The sequence below is a fragment of the Hyla sarda genome, chromosome 7 (assembly GCF_029499605.1).
Source record: "Hyla sarda isolate aHylSar1 chromosome 7, aHylSar1.hap1, whole genome shotgun sequence".
NCBI classification, from domain to species: domain Eukaryota; kingdom Metazoa; phylum Chordata; class Amphibia; order Anura; family Hylidae; genus Hyla; species Hyla sarda.
Window position 1 is genome coordinate 101,379,808 of NC_079195.1, and position 18,177 is coordinate 101,397,984.

General features: G+C 38.4%; 1 protein-coding gene across 9 annotated transcripts in view; it reads right to left on the reverse strand.

Moving 5' to 3' along the window:
• Positions 1-18,177, reverse strand: part of PLCE1 (phospholipase C epsilon 1) — a 327,095-nt gene that overhangs the window by 38,929 nt on the left and 269,989 nt on the right. For 5 of the 9 annotated variants that reach the window (XM_056530229.1, XM_056530227.1, XM_056530225.1 and 2 more), the window contains 7 exons: positions 17,091-17,220; positions 13,029-13,070; positions 12,106-12,204; positions 11,242-11,366; positions 10,943-11,060; positions 7,440-7,571; positions 6,969-7,259 (listed from right to left, as the gene is read on the reverse strand). In XM_056530229.1, the coding sequence (XP_056386204.1) occupies positions 6,969-7,259; positions 7,440-7,571; positions 10,943-11,060; positions 11,242-11,366; positions 12,106-12,204; positions 13,029-13,070; positions 17,091-17,220 (937 nt within the window). The remainder of the gene's footprint in view (positions 1-6,968; positions 7,260-7,439; positions 7,572-10,942; positions 11,061-11,241; positions 11,367-12,105; positions 12,205-13,028; positions 13,071-17,090; positions 17,221-18,177) is intronic. The other 4 variants (XM_056530230.1, XM_056530233.1, XM_056530232.1 and 1 more) reach the window with 2 other exon arrangements.

Below are 18,177 nucleotides of genomic sequence, written 5' to 3' on the forward strand. Positions count from 1 at the left end.
CATTTATTTTAAATTCATATAAAAAAAATAAATAAATACGGTAAATAAAATCAGTGCCATAGTTTACGATGTGAACCACAGTGCATATTTGCATTACACAATGCATTTCTTGCATTCTAATAGGGAACAAAGGAAGAACACTATCCTGAGCCTCCTTTTGTCCTCCGACTATGACCACATTGGGGGTCATTTATTAATGTAATGCCGATTGGTTTTTTATCAAAAGTAGGGAAAATTGCAAAACATAGAGAAACATTAGTAAATACTATGGAAAAATACCTGTTGGGAATCAAAATCCACAAAGAAGAAGACTACGTTCCACTCTTAGTAAATCAGAGCCATTGGGGGAGATTCATCAAAATCTGTCCAGAGGAAAAGTTGCTGAGTTGCCCATAGCAACCAATCAGATTGCTTCTTTCATTTTTCAGAGGCCATTTAAAAAATGAAAGCAGCAATCTGATTGGTTGCTATGGGCAACTCAGCAACTTTTCCTCTGCACAGGTTTTGATAAATCTCCCCCATTGTGTATTGGTCTCTGGAATGGCTATCTGGATGGTCGCTTGCATGGCCTCTTCACATGTTGCATATTTCTCTTGAAACCAATGGGACACATATAACACACAGTTTTCTCATGTATTCAGACACGGGATACTTGCCGCAATACGTGTGAACATTGTGTGAACATAGCCTAATATTAGGGACCTAAATTCAAATGGATTCATTCATTTTATGCTCACTTTCAATATTCCTTAATGCACCGTTTTAATTTGCTAAATATATTAAATATACATGTTTTTAAAAGCATGCATATTTTATAGTCATGTGAACAGCCACATAAATAAACAAAATGGACTAAAAATATGAAGAATATGCTGATGAAAAATATGCTTGTGTCATATCTGTTATATAGTGGTATACAGATCTCTAGGTATATATTAACGGATGAGTAAATATAAAAAATGTAAATATTAAAATAAGGATGTGTGATATGATGGGGTAGGTGTGTATGTGTAAATATAGTGATAAAGTGAAATTGTGATATTGTGAACAGACTAGCAGTATACGATTAGAGTATAAATAGTTTATTATAGTATAGTATAGTAGTCCTAGCAGGGCCCTTGCTATGGATCTACTAAATAATAAAACAATTTGTTCAATAACAGTTAAAAAATATATTGAAAAAGGGGTCACTCCCGAAACACGTCTAGCTTATCTACCCCCAACATTCAGATCACCATTGGAAGTCCAGTACCATCCTTACTATTTGCTACAGCTGGAACCCCTTGCCTTTGGGACCACTGTGCATACGTGCGCTCTCTAACACGAGGACGCCGCTTTCAGCATCTCCTTCTGCACTTACATCCACTCACCAGCTACACACCGCATCCTTATCGCCAGCAGAATCGGGGAATCCTTGGACTGACCACGCAGACATCCACACTGAGCCGGCCGCCAAGCCGAGCCAGTCTGCGATACGGAGCCCAGCACACCAGGGGCTTCCATCCCAGGATTCCTGCACACAGCAGAGCGGTGAGTAGTGCACAAGCACCGGAATATATTTGCTACTATTTTCTAACCATTGTATCGGATTCAGTGAATTGCAACACTGTTATTGTACTAAAACTATATCGGATACCATACTTGACATTTACCAAAGTATCTCTGTGGATTACAAAAGTATCTCTATGGACTACAAAACCATATAATTGTCCACAATTCCCCATAGAACTATCACAACTATACAACTGGTGACTGTCCTATGCTTCTTTTATATATATTTTTTATATATTTTTTTTTTATATTCTTTGCACCCATAATTTTTTAACTGTTATTGCACAAATTGTTTTATTATTTAGTAGATCCATAGCAAGGGCCCTGCTAGGACTACTATACTATAATAAACTATACTCTAATCGTACACTGCTAGTCTGTTCACAATATCACAATTTCACTTTAGCACATACACACCTACCCCATTATTTCACACATCCTAATTTTAATATAATTTTTTTTTTATATTTACTCATCCGTTAATATATACCTAGAGGTCTGTATACCACTATATTCCTTTTCTTTTTCTGGCACGGTGGGTTACGTGTAACACAGAAACCTCGGTACATATTAGCACAGTGTGAGCCCCCCCAACCTCCTTTTCATATCTGTTATAGCCACTACTGATGGACTATCTAATCCCCCATAGGTTAAACTGCACAGCAGCAGCTGGAGCCTTTCCAATAGCTAAATTGGCCATTTTCTGCACGTGTGCATTCACTACCGCTGGTCTAAGCGTGACTGATCAATTCAATAATGACTGCCACCAGACAAGTGGATGTGGTCTTTGGATATAAGCATTACCATTAGTTCCTATCAGAACAAGTCTATAACCGTAGTGCTGAAAATGTCTGCTTTCACTGTAGACAGTAAGGCCCAATGTAGGTCATGCACAGTCTGTAAAGCTCTCAGATGAAGATGTCAGACTGTATATCTACTGTGCTTATGTTAGGCATAATGATTGTACTTCTATGTAACCTTTTTATACAATAAAATAAGACCATTTTTGGGTAAAAGGATCCCTGGACTAACTATTTCTAAAGTTAATTGTCCCTGCCCCTTTTTTAAAAAAAAAGATTTTCTAGTGGAAAAGCCATGTATATGGTGTGGTTGGAGTTCATGTAAATGCATACACATTTACAGAGTGGATTTTGCTGAGATTTTATCTGCCACATGTGATCATGGTCTAAGCAACTGTTAATAACAGAACCTAGAGCAATTATGGTGAATAGTTAATGCTACAGTCATGGCTGTAGATGTTGGCACCCCTCTCACAGAAAAGGTTTGCAGTAACACATGTTTTGCTATACACATGTTTATTACCTTTGTGTGTATTGGAACTAAACCAAAAAAGGGAGGAAAAAAAGCTAATTGGACATAATGTCTCACCAAACTCCAAAAATGGTCTGGTTACAAAATTATTGGCACCCTTAACTTAATATTTGGTTATACACCCATTGGAAAAAATAACTGAAATCATTTGCTTCCTATAACCATCAATAAGCTTCTTACACCTCTCAGCCGGAATGTTGGACCACTCTTCCTTTGCAAACTGCTCCAGGTCTCTCTTATTGGAAGGCGCCATTTCCCAACAGCAATTTTAAGATGTCTCCACGGGTGTTCAAAGGGATTTAGATGTGGACTCATTGCTGACCACTTCAGAACTCTCCAGCGCTTTGTTGCCATCCATTTCTGGGTGCTTTTTGATCTGTTTAGGGTCATTGTCCTGCTTGAAGACCCAAGATATTGGACGCAAACCCAGTTTACTGACACTGGGCTGTACAGTGCCACCCAAAATCGGTTGGTAATCCTCCCATTCATGATGCCTTGTACACATTCAAAGGCACCCAGTGCCAGAGGCAGCAAAACAACCCCAAAACATCATTGAACCTCCACCATATTTCACTATAGGTACTGTGCTCTTTTCTTTGTAGGACTCAATCCATTTTCGGTAAACAGTAGAATGATGTGCTTTACTAAAAAGCTCCATCTTGGTCTCATCTGTCCACAAGATGTTTTCCCAGAAGGAGTTTGGCTTACTCAAGTTCATTTTGGTAAAATGTAGTCTTGCTTTTTTATGTCTCTGTGTCAGCAGTGCGATCCTCTTGGGTCTCCTGCCATAGTGTTTTATTTCATGTCAATGTCGACGGATAGTTCGTGCTGACACTGATGCTCCCTGAACCTGCAGGACTGCTTGAATATCTTTGGAACTTGTTTGGGGCTGTTTATCTATCATCTGGACTATCCTGCGTTGACACCTTTCATCAATTTTTCTCTTCCGTCCACGCCCAGGGAGATTAGCTACAGTGCCATGGGTTGCAAACTTCTTGATAATGTTGCGCACTGTGGACAAAGGCAAATCTAGATCTCTGGAGATGGACTTGTAACCTTGAGATTGTTGATATTTTTCCACAATCTTGGTTCTCAATCCCTCAGACAGTTATCTTCTCCTCTTTCTGTTGTCCGTGCTTAGTGTGGGACACACAGACACACAATGCAAAGACTAAGTGAACTTCTCTCCTTTTTATCTGCTTTCAGGTGTGATTTTTATATTGCCCACACCTGTTACTTGCCCCAGGTCAGTTTAAAAGAGCATCACATGCTTGAAACAATCTTATTTTTCCACAATTTTGAAAGGTGCCAATCATTTTGTCCAGCCCATTTTTGGAGTTTGGTGTGACATTATGTCCAATTAGCTTTTTTCCTACCTTTTTTGGTTTAGTTCCAATACACACAAAGAGAATAAACATTTGTATAGCAAAACATGTGTTACTGCAATCCTTTTCTGTGAGAAATACTTCATTTTCTTGAAACATTTCATGGGTGCCAACATTTACGGCCATGACTGTAGACTTAAATGTGACATATCCGACATAACTGTGACAAGTCTATGTTCACATTAGTGTTCAGGGTTTCTGTCAAGGAGTCCATTTTGTTTAATTAAAAAAAAGTCCACACTGTTCTTGCTATAAAAAAGAAAACCCAGAACCTGATGGATACCATAAGGCTGAGTTCACAAACAATATTACAGTCCACATTTTGAGCCATAACCAGGAATGAAACCATCACAGTGAAAAACTATAATGGAAATATTCACACCTTTCTCTGTGTTTTAGACCCACTCCAAAATCCACATACTGACTAAAATACTTTTTTTGAACCCAACTTTAAGCTAATGGTCTTGATCTGTTTCCCATGCACAGTACCCCAAAGCAACCAATCAGATGGCTTATTTTATTTTTCAGAGGCCTTTTTTAAAAATGAAAGAAGTGATCTGATTGGTTGCTATCGACAACTGGTCAACTTTTTCTATGCACAGGTTTTGATAAATCTCCCTCTACGGGTATGTTCACATGGACGAGTTAATCGCAAGTTTTCCACTGCAAGTTTGAGTTCCTGGGTGTGGATTTCTCGCAGAGCAATCTTTGTAGCCAAAAATCTGCAGCAGAATACATTGGTCCCAAAGGGGCCTGCTGTGAATTTTACACTGCGGACATTCCACCACGGGAAACTTGCGGCTAATTTGCGCATGTGAACATACCCTAGGTCCATAAAAACACAGCAGGGGAGAAGAATAAATGAAATCTGTCTAAAAGAGAGACTGCGTGAGGTGTCTATACCAACCAATCACACAGCAGCTTACATTTTTAACAAGCACTGCCCTGTGATTGGTTGCTACAGTCTCTCTTTTAGACATTTTTTATTTATTCCCCTCCCCAATACGTGGCTCCATTCATCAAATGGAGTCAGGTTGGATATTAAGACCACAAGCCAGTGGGATTCTTTTATTAGCTGAGACAGAAGGGGCTTAATGACTAAATGGGTTCATTTGTTAAAGCTAACAGCACAACTTTTATTTTACCACAGAAATGTAGGAAATAAAGGCCAAGCTTTAACTGGTTGTTATTGGCAACAAGGACAGTTTTGATAAAGGCAGCCCAATATTCTTAGCCTAAAATACACAATTGATCAATGGTGGCTTTTCAGTCATACAGGAAAACAGGCATCACACCAAATATAAATGTTTTGTTGTTTGTCACTTCTGCCTACTTCCACATAAAAAACCTTATTTTTATTTTATTCAATTAAAGATCATATTGTATCACACACAAAGATCAAACAAAGATCATATTGTATCACACACAGTAAAGCAGCCTAAAGGTGGCTAGGTATGCAAGATCCATCTGCAATGGCCTAAAGAGCTATTCCATACCAAAACATTTATCAACAGGACAAGCCATCAATTGGGAAGGGAAGCTCTAGGACGCTTGGGAGAAAGAGGGTACACATGTATCTTATTTCCATAATACTCATTTATTTAAGATACTTTGATGACAATGCACATCTGTGTTGTGCCCTATAAATATTAAAACCCACACATTTCTAAGCTATGTTTCATTTCCTGTAAGATACTACAACTTCACATAAAAACACCTTAGATTTATCAATGGGATAATGTTTGCAGTAGATAATTAAGAATAAAAGATAATATGAAAGAAAATTAAGCAGACAAGAAGAGAAAAGTTTACATTCAAAAGAAAGCTCTAGGAATCCACATAGGGCTATTAAAACAATCAGTGAGAACAGTTCTAGTTTCACAGAGAATTCCAAGAAGGAGGATCAAAGCTCCACTGCACCATTCACACAGAGGACGATCCAGATGTAAGCATATACAGAGGTTGGCCGTATACTAGAGGCACACATCACGTGCCATGAATGCATAAATAATATGAAAAAAAAAAGCATGGGAAAAAGAGAAATTCTACCTCGGATTGAGATTCTGACATCACTAGGCCAATTGGAAGCAGTCCATAAAAAACAAACATGAGAACGTCTCGTTTCTAAGGTTTAACAATGCTATTCAATAAATAAGCACCTTATTAGTGCTCTCCAGTTAAATCACTTTTATAACCATAAAAGCGATTGTATGTAAAGTATCTGGTAGATTATAATAACTCCTAAGTATATACTATATACAGCAGACTGATCCAACAATGCAGAAATTTACTGAACCCTATTTGCAGTCCTAGCCTAGAGATGCATTAAAACAATGTTTGACAACGTTTGAAGGGTTCTGAAGTTCCTGGATGTCTCCCAAAGAATACTGTCAGTATGTATATGGTTACTTCTCTATGCATTCTACTTTAACAAAAGTGGGATATAAGCAATGTAGGTGTAATAATATAGAGCATGCTGTCATCTGTTCGCTATGTTGGCCATGTGCACTGCACTGGCATCACTCAACATAGGTCAGTGAGTTTCAATGTCACCTCCATTAACCTGCCAAAAAAGGAAATGAGCATAAACTCACCACTCGCTGCTACTGTGCTACCCACCATTTTCAGTGTTAATATACAATTCATATTTATTGTATCTGTATCTACAGTTATATATACATCAAATAACTACTTACTTACCATCGGTTTGATAGTTGAGTGCAACCAATTGTATTCCATGAAGCCAGAATATAAGCGGATGGGGATTGGAAGAGTCAATGCGTGTAGCAGCAGGATATGTTCTTAGTAACTGATAGGAAGTGTGCTGAATCAGCTTCTGAGAATACCGTCTGCATAGACGCTTGGCAGCGTTTTCATTCAACGACGAGATATGATAGCACCTCGGTGTTCGAATTATAGCACTTAATGAAGTGCTTGGGTTGAAAGGAGGCGAACATGGCTCTTCCCAGCTCTGCCGTGTTTCAGCTGTGCCTGGAGACGATACATGTTATTACAATGCTCTAGTTATTACAATCGTATAGCTAGAAATATAAGACAATCGCATGTAGGCAAACAAAATGATATCATTACGATAACAAAACTCCATAGTACGCATCATGGGACAGGGCATAAGTCCAATTATTAAGTCAGAATGGAATATACATACATTACCTTTTCCAGATGTTTTGGCCAGTGTTGTTGGTTCCCCGGGGCTTGTTCTACCAGGATTGTTGCCAAAAATGGACTTCCTGCCTCTTCTTTCCTTTCCTCTGCCAGATCCACATGGGTTTAATGTTGAAAGGCCTGTTCCCATAAAATTAAGACTAATGAACCAAACAAGCAGACCAAGAGGGCACGACATTTTCCGTGGCCTTTGTAGAGTGCGTTTTATGGAACTGAACCAGCTTGTCCTGCTCTACACTACATCACTAATCTCCCATCAATATCTTCTAAATGCAGTTTATTTCTTCAGCCGTCCAAGACAAATAACACACTATTCAGCAGACTACAGTAATAAAAGGGTGATGTTAAGATGACTATTAACAAAGATTTTAGTTCTAAATTTCTTCTTTTTTTCCCCCCAATTTAACCATTTCATGTGTTCAGGCATGAGTGATGAACACAATCTCATGTTCTAAGCAAAAACTAAAAAAGAAAATATATACCCAAAGACTATACTGAATAATACTTTTATCTTCACATATCGTCACATATACATTTTAAAACTTTAAAAATGAAGTTTTTACATAATAAAGCAACATGTCCTGTTTTTTTGTAGCTTACTTGTTGGCTTAGCTGTGTAGAGTGAGACAGAATAAGCAGAGTTGTATCAGGAAGGGATTAAATGAGAGTTGAATCAGGAAGGGATTAAATGAGAGTTGACTGCACTTTTGCACAGTAGGAAGCCTAGATAAGTTAGGATGGTAATACTACAGTATATACATACAGATAAGGCTTTGTATACATTTTTCCTACCACTCCCTGGTCTCTGGGGCAGGAAGATGTGCTCTCTCTTTTCCTGGGGCCTGTATCAGTCTATTGACAAATCTTAAACAATTAACTTCATATCATGAAATGAAAAGCAGCTGGTATGAAGCACACACAGCATGCAGTATTATCGATACAGACAATACTGGAAGGAATGGTGTGTCTTCAATATTGTCCCTCATGGAAAGTTTTAAAACTTTTACGGCATTCATACATTTATATGGTCATTATAAACATTTAATTAAAGAGACTAAAATAAAATACACTAAACAATCCTTTTAAGAGCAATGAGACGGAGCCAGAAAGTCAATCCAGAATCAATACACGGCAAGTTTAATTTAAATTGTAGTTTTTAGCCAAAAAACATCCAGCAGTGTTCATATCACTGAGTTATGTGCAAACTCATCTTTATGATGAGGCTGAACGTCTACAGCAACCTATGCAGACATTGTATAGACTACTAATGCAGAAAAATATTTCATGGCCACTTGGCATGAAAGAATATGTAGTTGCAGTTCCAACACAGCCGCGTGTGCATATGCCTATATTTGCTTTTATTTTGCTTCTCCCAGACAGACCTATTCATACTTTAAGGAGCAGTCCATCTGGAATTTTAAAAACTTCAGAGATTGCCAATCCCGGGCTTGCCAAGATTTCATTTTAGAGGATTAACTGAACAGTGATCCTGCTATTAACTCTCTAATGTTGTAGGAGACCACATCCTGTGTGTGCCTACTTTGCTGCATTCAACAGAGTGATGTGAACTAACTTCTAGTGACAGTTCTGCCGTACAGAAGCCTAGAAAATCTGGCCAAGCTGTAATAACAGACAATGTTGCTATCCAGCTTTCCTAAAACAGATGTAACTGGCTGAAGAGAACAAGTTCAAAGACAAGAGAAATGTAAGGATTTGTTGTCTATGCATTTGTTTCTTTGCTTTCACCAGTCTGAAAGTAAATTTAATATACATCAGTGTTAAACTAATAAGACGGGAGTCAATGTAACGTCTGCAAGGCAAGGCTTTTAAAGGGGCATTCCAGCTTTATACATCTTATACATCCTTTGGATAGGGGATAAGATGTATGATCGCAGGGGTGCTGCCGCTGGGGATCCCCGCGATCTCGGTGCAGCCCCCGGCATTCTGTGCTGGGCACTACCTCTGAGACAGGACATGACATCACAGCCACGCACCCTAGTGACTTCATGCCATGCCTCCTCCATTCAAGTCTATGGGAGGGGGCGTGATGACAGTCACGCCCCCTCTCATAGACATGAATGGAGGGGGTGTGGTGTGATGTCCCTAGGGGCGTGGTCGTGACATCACGTCCCCATCTCGGAGGTAGTGCCCAGCACAGAATGCCAGGGGCTGCACCGAGATTGCAGGGGACCCCAGCGGCAGCACCCCTGCGATCATGCATCTTATCCCCTGTTCTTTGGATAGGGGATAAGATGTATAAAGCCGGAATACCCCTTTAATTTTTTCAGGTCTCACAATTTTACTTTCCAGAGCTTCATCTACAGGGGAAAACTGTGATGTAAAAAAATGTTTGTATAGTGGAAAATTAATTGGAAAGGACCATCTAAGAGTCCAAATGGTTAAACACTTTCCGTTTGTGCACAATGCACTCTTTGCTAATAAAGACCAGAAGACGTTCTAAAATTATCTTGTTGTGAGGTTGGGTTGCTAGACTATTGCACCAATGATATCTATCTATTCCAGACACATGCTGCGTGTGGACATAGGGGCAATGGTACACATTTGGGGAAGTTGTCCTTTAATACAACATTTCTGGATGCAGATTCTCTCACATATCACTGCTATTACAGGGGTCTGCACTTCAAATACACCCGAGACACTTCTATAAGAATGATCTCTTTTTTTTATAGAATGGAAGAATTGTTTGAAACTACCATTGAGGTCTGGGAAATATGGCACAAAATCTGGAAAGAGTGGCTGGAGTTCCTACAGTCGGACCTACAGAGTACCCCTTATAGGGATTAACCAGTATTATTAAAACAGAACTGTATTCTTTAAAAAAATAAATACATAAATAATAAAAAAAAACAGCCCACCACCTGTCTTCAGGGTGTGTGCGGTATTGCAGCACAGTTGCAATTAAATTAGTGGGGGCCAAGCTTTAATACCACACACAACCAGAGGACAGATGTGGTGCTGTTTTTAGAAAGAAATTAGCTCTCTCATTCTCTTCCTAGATTAATTGAAAAACAAAAAATCCTGGTACATTTAATACAAAAGAAAATCCCTTGGCTAGCCTATCAAATATAAAATGTACCAACAACTGCCAAATGTTTGTCTACAGTGTTTGGTGATAAAATCACAAATATACTAAGGTCACAACAACTTATGTACAAGCAGAATGTTCATGTATCTATAAAAACAGTACTTGGTATTTGGATATTCTCTATGTATATTTGTCTTGCCTGGACATTAAGCTTTCTTGTTGTTCTTTGCCAGCATAGGCTTCTAACAGTTTATTTACCTAAAGTGCTCATAAAAAGTGCTCATACCTAAATGTGACTCTAATCTAAACTAATCGGCCAGCATTATAAACACTTCAAAATAAGATGTTCAGAGCAAATATTTATTGATTTGGCCTACAGCCGGACACACTAGCAGTCAGCATTAAAAACACTGCCAAGGAATGACAAGACAGATCATTAACCTACCAGGAAATTTCACAGCTTGGCAATAGATGATAAGGTCTGATAGTTCTGGGGCAATTTGTCTACTTTCTTTCTTGTTCTGAGGGAGATAAAACTCTTCATCCAGTTCCATGTCATAGACCTGTCCAAAACAATAAATATACCTATGTCTTATGTCGAATGATAACAATCATTGGATTCCTCCAGAGAAGCCCACAATATTCTATTGTCATATGGTGCAATACAGACTACGAAGGTTCTAATGCTAGTTACGTGCCCCAATGACCCATTTTAGCTTTACTTATTCTGGTAGGAACAACTACCTTTCCTTTGTTGCCAACAACGCTGCCATCAGTCTTCTTGATTCTCTTTGGAGCTTCCTCATTATACTCAAACTGCAATTTATCACTGCTTGGCTTCATTTCAGGACGATCATCAAGTATATTATCTGCAATGAGATCAACTGCTGGTGAGAAGGGTAACACCAATGTTATCTAGGCATCATTACACTGTAGGTATTGTAGACGTCCTAGTTTATGTATTCCATTATACTGAAGTCTCCTACCTGGGAACATGCAAAAGATTCAAGAATTCCCAGAAAAGTTTAGTAACTCCTACTGTTCTGATATAAAATAGCTATAGCTAATATACCTCACAGTGTTACCTCACAGTGTTACCTTTGAGTGGAGTTATTCAAAGGTAAAAGTAGCGCTAACTAGCGCTAAACACTGTATATTTTATTGTTATAAATTAATGGTGAAGCAGGGAGCCATTTGAGGGGTGTTTCAGCAGCTCGTACCATTAGCGCCGGTGTTCAAACAAACTGTATTTCCTGATGTAAAATAAACATAAAAGCATTGTTTGATTTTTTTTCACAAAGCAAACCTTCAATGGCCATACATCTCTATATTCTAAGCCAATGTACATATAACAATGAAAATTATATAGCAGAATCTGTCTGCTCGAATCAGACACAACTGCTTCTCTCTGTATAATAGAGACTGCAAGCTATAGTTCACTAAACAAAGACGAATCCAATAACTGACTGCAATTAAAGGTTGCCACATTTATAAGTATAATTTGCCTAGTATTTAAAATATACATTTAAGGGTCCATTTCACTTAATGTGTGAATTCAGCTCTTTAAGCTAGAATTAATAAAAAATGGTGTTGTAAGCTGTTTATTACTTTCATTCACTCCCAGGCTGCACACTCCATTCATTTCAATATGGGGTACGTGGAGACTTGAATTGCTGCAGCCTTTTACTTCCTCCCTGCTGGTGTCAGCTGCAGGAGCAGATAGAAAGATGATAAAAGAGAGACCTATAATAACTTGAAAATTGTACCCATACATCAAATTACAAGCTGTGAGTTTGCCAGTAGATGGAGCTTGCTAGTTATTAAAGCCCTGTGATTACAGCAGCCTCTGCCCTGATTCATGCAGTGTGTTGAAGTGTACTTATAGGGGAGAGAGGAAAGGGGGAGAGGCAAGCATAATGTAAGAACGCATGCATGAGAGTGACCATAACCAGACAATTATGACCACTTCTTCTTAGTGCACTAGGTAGAAGGTTTAATAGATGTAACAAAGGAATTGTCCATGAGAGGTTAGACACACTGTAAAGTTTTATTACTTTCTAATTAGCTCTTACCATCAATTAACACATATATAATTGGCCCTTTCAAATAAGCATCTAAAAGACTATAAAGTTAACTGAAAAAACTGGATCAAATTCTGTATAACTGCCCAAAAATAAACAGCTATTGGTTTACCTAACATACATGTCCTGCATAATAGAACAAGAAAATACAAACTACAACTTGTCAAATCCATCACACTAGGGTACATAGTATACATTTTACTACAAAGCATTCTTGGGTTTAGCATGCAATAAGCAACCAAAACATATTGAACCACATCCAGTAGATATTGTAGTAGCCAAACTGTGTAGGAAATAACATACTGTGGAATGCAATATGCATAGAAAAAGATCACTACCACCATGAACACATATACACGAGGCTTTCCATAACCCAAGCACTTGGTTAATTAACACAAGAGGAATCCTATAAATCCATGCAGTTAGAACATTCATTCACATGGCTTTTACCTTCCTGGCTGTTAGGCGCAGGGGAAGCATTAAGGCCATCAGCTACAGGAAGAGAGTCAAACAGGCAATCAGAAAAGGAAACGATGAATTAATGGGCAATACCAGTCATTATCTGTCAACAATTTACTGAAAAATATAAGAAATAAAGATGTTACCAGCTAAATATGTAGAATGGAAGTGAACACTTGAGGAGGAGGTGATCCATGCAGGCCCATTAGTGTATGAAACAGATGGATGAATGCTAGAAATCTTCTATGTATGATTTATTATATTAAGTAACATTTACACACATTTATATTACAGACTTACAGTATCTCACATAAGGTGAGTCCACCCCTCATATTTTTGTAAATATTTTATTCTATCTTTTCATGTGACAACACTGAAGAAATGACACTCTACAATGTAAAGTAGCGAGTGCACAGCCTGTATAACAGTATTTAATGTTGTGTCCCTGCAAAATAACTCAACACACAGCTAATAATGTCTAATCCTCTCTAAACACAAAAGTGAGTACACCACTAAATTGGACCCAAAGTGTCAATATTTTGGGTGGCCACCATTATTTTATAGCACCGCCGCAAGTCTTATGGGCATGGCAGTTCACCAGAGCTTCATAAGTTGCCACTGGAATCCTTCTCCACTCCTTTATGACAACATCATGGAGCGGTGGATGTTAGAGATGTTGCGCTCCCCCACCTTCCATTTGAGGATGTTCCACAGATGCTCAATAGGGTTTAGGTCTGGAGACATGATTGGCCAGTCTCTCACTTTTACCCTCAGCTTCTTTAGCAAGGCAGTAGTCACATTCAAGGTGTGTTTGGGGTTGTAATCATGTTGGAATACACCTTTGCGCCCAGTGGATCATGCTCTGCTTCTGTATGTCACAGTACATGTTGGCATTCATGGTTCCTTCAATGAAATGTAGCTCCAAAGTGACAGCAACACTGATGAAGCCCCAGACCATGACACTCATAACAGCATGCTTTACTGTAGGCAAGACAAATTTGTCTTTGTACTCCTCAACTAATTGCCGCCACATACACTAGACACCATCTGAACCAATTATGTTTTTTTTTTTTGGTCTTATAAGACCACAGGACATGGTTCCAGTAATCCATGTCCTTAGTCTGCTTATCTTCAGTAAACTGTTTTCAGGCTTTATTGTGCATCATTTTTAGAAAAGGCTTCCTTCTGGGACAACAGTCATGCAGACCAATTTGATGCAGTGTGCAGCATACGGTCTGAGCACTGACAGACTGAACTTCCACCCCTCCAACCTCTGCAGCAAGGCTGGCAGCACTGTATGACCTGAAGCCATAAATGGCAATCATGACATCTAAAGTATCAAGTTACAGGTGCCAGTCAACATCACAGGGGCCCAATGAGCTATAATGGCAGCGGAGGTAACCCTTTCCTGCCTCCAGTCACCAGATTGCCAATGAAACAATGTAGTAAGCTTAGCCAGTCTTTATCAGTGGAGCGGCGATCAGAGTGTATAATGCTATGGCATAGCATTATACAGCGAATGCAATCTAATGATTTTATACAAAAGTTTCCTATGGGAACCTAAAAAGTGTAAAATAAAAAATTAAATAAAAATTTCAAAAATTATATAAAAGCCCATTCCATAATAAAAAATAAAATCACTCTTTTCCCATTTTACAAAAATAAATTAAAATAATAAACATTTTTGTTTCTGCCACATTCCCTTAATTGTGTGAACTATTAAAATGTAATGTTTATGATCCCGCAAGGTGAATGACATAAACATTAACAAATAACAAACACCAAAAATTACGATTTTTTTTTGTCTCATCATATATATAAGAAAAAAAATTATATAAAGTGGTCAAAAAGCCCCGTATACAGAAAAATAAAAAAGTTATAGGGGTCAGACAAGAATAACTTTAAGCATACGGAGTTTGTTGACTTATTTTTTTTATTTTTTTTAAAGTAGTACAATAAAAGAAGGACTATATAAATTGGGTTTGGTTTTAATTGCATTGACCTACAGAATAATGAGAACATGTCATTTTTAACATGGAGAGAACTGCGGTAAAGCAAAACCCCTGACATAATCTTTTGGGTTTTGCTGCACATTTTATGGTAAAATGAAAGGTTTTATTACAAAGAACAAAGGGTTCGGCAAAAAAACAAGCTCAGATAAAGGCCAAAATGGGCTGTGTCCTTAAAGGGGTATTCCAGGAATTTTTTTTTATTTGACTATGCTACAGGGGCTGTAAAGTTAGTGTAGTTCATAATATAGTGTCTGTACCTGTGTGTGACGGTTTCCTCACAATTCTTTTCACTTATTTTTAACTGCATACAAAATTACTGTTGTCTCAGATTTTTCCCAGGTTGCAATGCGGACGAGACCTGACTCACTAGTCATCTGTTGACAGGGAGCCTGTCTGCTTCAATGGGTGGAGCGATCGCTTGGTGGGAGAGAGATCAATCTGCAACTAATGCAACAGCTGTAGGCCCCCTGATTGAAAACCACAGGTCTTTTGCAGATGCAGCTCATTTATGTTTCAATGGCTGGGGTGGTTGATGTGTGGGAGGGAGGAAAATGGAATTATGGGATTTGTAGGCATAAGAAGAAAACTCAAACAGGAAATGCCAGTTCACAAAAAGCTAGCCACAGCGTTATGGTAATCTCACAACATAGCCATTTAGCCCCGAGACAAGCGCAGATCCTTCCTAAGCATGTCCATTACTGCCTGCCAGGTACATACTAAAATGACCTTATGGTGGATAACACCTTTAAGGGGTTAAACACTGTTATACAGGCTGTGCAACACTTTAAAACTGGTTGTCACATTGTATCCTAGTGTAATTTCTTCTGTGTCGTAACATTAAAAAAAATATATATATTTACAAAATTGTGAGGGGTTTACCCACTTTTGTGAGATACTGTATATTGCGTGACAACATGCAGGTATATTGCCAGTGCATGATGACTACTTTAGCTGTGTTCTCTCAAGTGCATTGTGTAACTTGGTATGATGCAACTTTTCCTATGATTCCAGTTTTCCACCTTTTCCAAATTTCCCCATCTTTTTAAATAGAAGGAAAACAAATGACAGATGTGTGGATGTCAATAACTACCACAGGTTCTTTAGAAGAAAGGAAAGTTTTTTTTAGCAAGATACTTTTAGTAAATTTAGCATGGATATTAGAAGCATTAATATTACTCTCTATAAAAAGGATAACATATATTTTGTCTAGAAAATACCTTTTTGGCAGTTATTAGATTTCAGAACTTTTTACAGAATGCTTAGAAAACTTCATATACTGACATTTACAGCCATTAAAGGGGTACTCCGGCGCTAAGACATCTTATCCCCTATCCAAAGGGGATCCCCGTGATCTTGCACGCAGCACCCCGTTAGAATCAGTCCTCGGAGCATTGTGACGTCACGGCTCCGCCCCCTGAATGCAAGCCTATGGGAGGGGGCGTGACAGCTGTCACGCCCCCTCCCATAGGCTTGCATTGAGGGGGCGGAGCCTGACATCACACGGGGGCAGAGCCGTGACGTCACAATGCTCCATCCCTGGGGACTGATTCTAACGGGGTCCCCAGCGGTTGGACCCCCGCGATCAGGCATCTTATCCCCTATCCTTTGGATAGGGGATAAGATGTCTTAGCGCCGGAGTACCCCTTTAAGCTAGAACCAGGCTATGAATTATAGAGCAGACCAGGTGAAATATATCTAAGCACAAGCACATTGGCCTAGATTTATCAAACTGTGTGAGACAAAAAGTGGAGTGATCTTCCCACAGAAAACAATCACAGCTCATCTGACAAGTTCTGGTAAAGTGAAACCTGAGCTGTGATTGGTTGCTCCATTTTTTTCTCTCACACAGTTTGATAAATCTGGGCCATTATGTCTACTATGTGCCGTTTGTGTTGGTAAGGAAAAAAATCTTTAGAAAGCAAGGTGGATAAAAACCACAGGATTCTAAACATGTTTTTGGAATTACCTGGAATAATATAAATTTGATCCTTTAAAACGAGGAATTGAAATGAGTTCAGGTCCAATAACTATGCATGCTTACCATCCGAAAGAGATTCATAGTCATAATCATAGTCATCTTCTTCATCATCTTCTTCTTCATTGTTGGTACTTGTATTCATTATCTGGTTACCGTTACTGACTTGTACCTGCATACTGGCAAGTTGATGTGCCTAAAGAGTGTGTAACGAGAATTGTGCATGTCTGTATGATGAAAATATGTCCAAAACACTTTGCCTTTATTATCTATAAAATATCAACATCTTAGCTTTCAGCATGTATCTCTGGTATTAAGAAAAAATAAATAATAATAATACACATCCTTTAAATATTTTTTTATGACCGTTCAAGCAGTTAAATGACATATTTAGCTATGTCCTTGTACTGTAAGCAACATAAATAGTCTGTAAATATTTAAATACCTATCTGACATCATTTAAATCTGTCCTATCGTTACGAAGTATATATTGTTTGATTTAAGTTACAATGTTAACTCTTCTAATGTTTTTGAATGATCAGCATAACATATCTTGATATCTGGCAAAGTGAGATATTGTATTTAAGAACTAACACAAATGTTAGTATGTGATTATGTTCCAGCAGCTACTTCTCAATGTAAGTGTCAAGGTCTGGATCTACACAAAGGCATGGAAACCTGGCACTGATACCCACAGAATGTGTACTACTCAGTAGAATAAACAAATTCAGGCTACTGCTTAGGAACTAGTCCAAGATATAAAAAGAGAAAGTAAAATAGTCATTAAGACATGGGAAAATAATTAAACGGAAGAGAATAAAAACCTGAAAAAACGAATAAAAAAACTAAATATAAGTGGTATAAATAAAGATATAAATTAGGTCCTAGTCCATCATCCCTCCTCTGTTTCTTGCTCCGACATTTTACAGTGTTCTTGTTTTCATGCTGCCGGAACTACAATTGGGGTTGCCCTCTTCTTGCCCTTTCAAGCTTGCTCTCCCAGAGCATACAAATACTTTAAAGAGCCACTCCAGTACTAGTGGACACAATTTACCATGTATTACATAGTCACTGATTTAGTTTCCTTTAAATTGTAAATGCGGAGGACATAACACAGTTCCTGTGGGATCTGGTTCTGTTTTTTGGTCTTAAG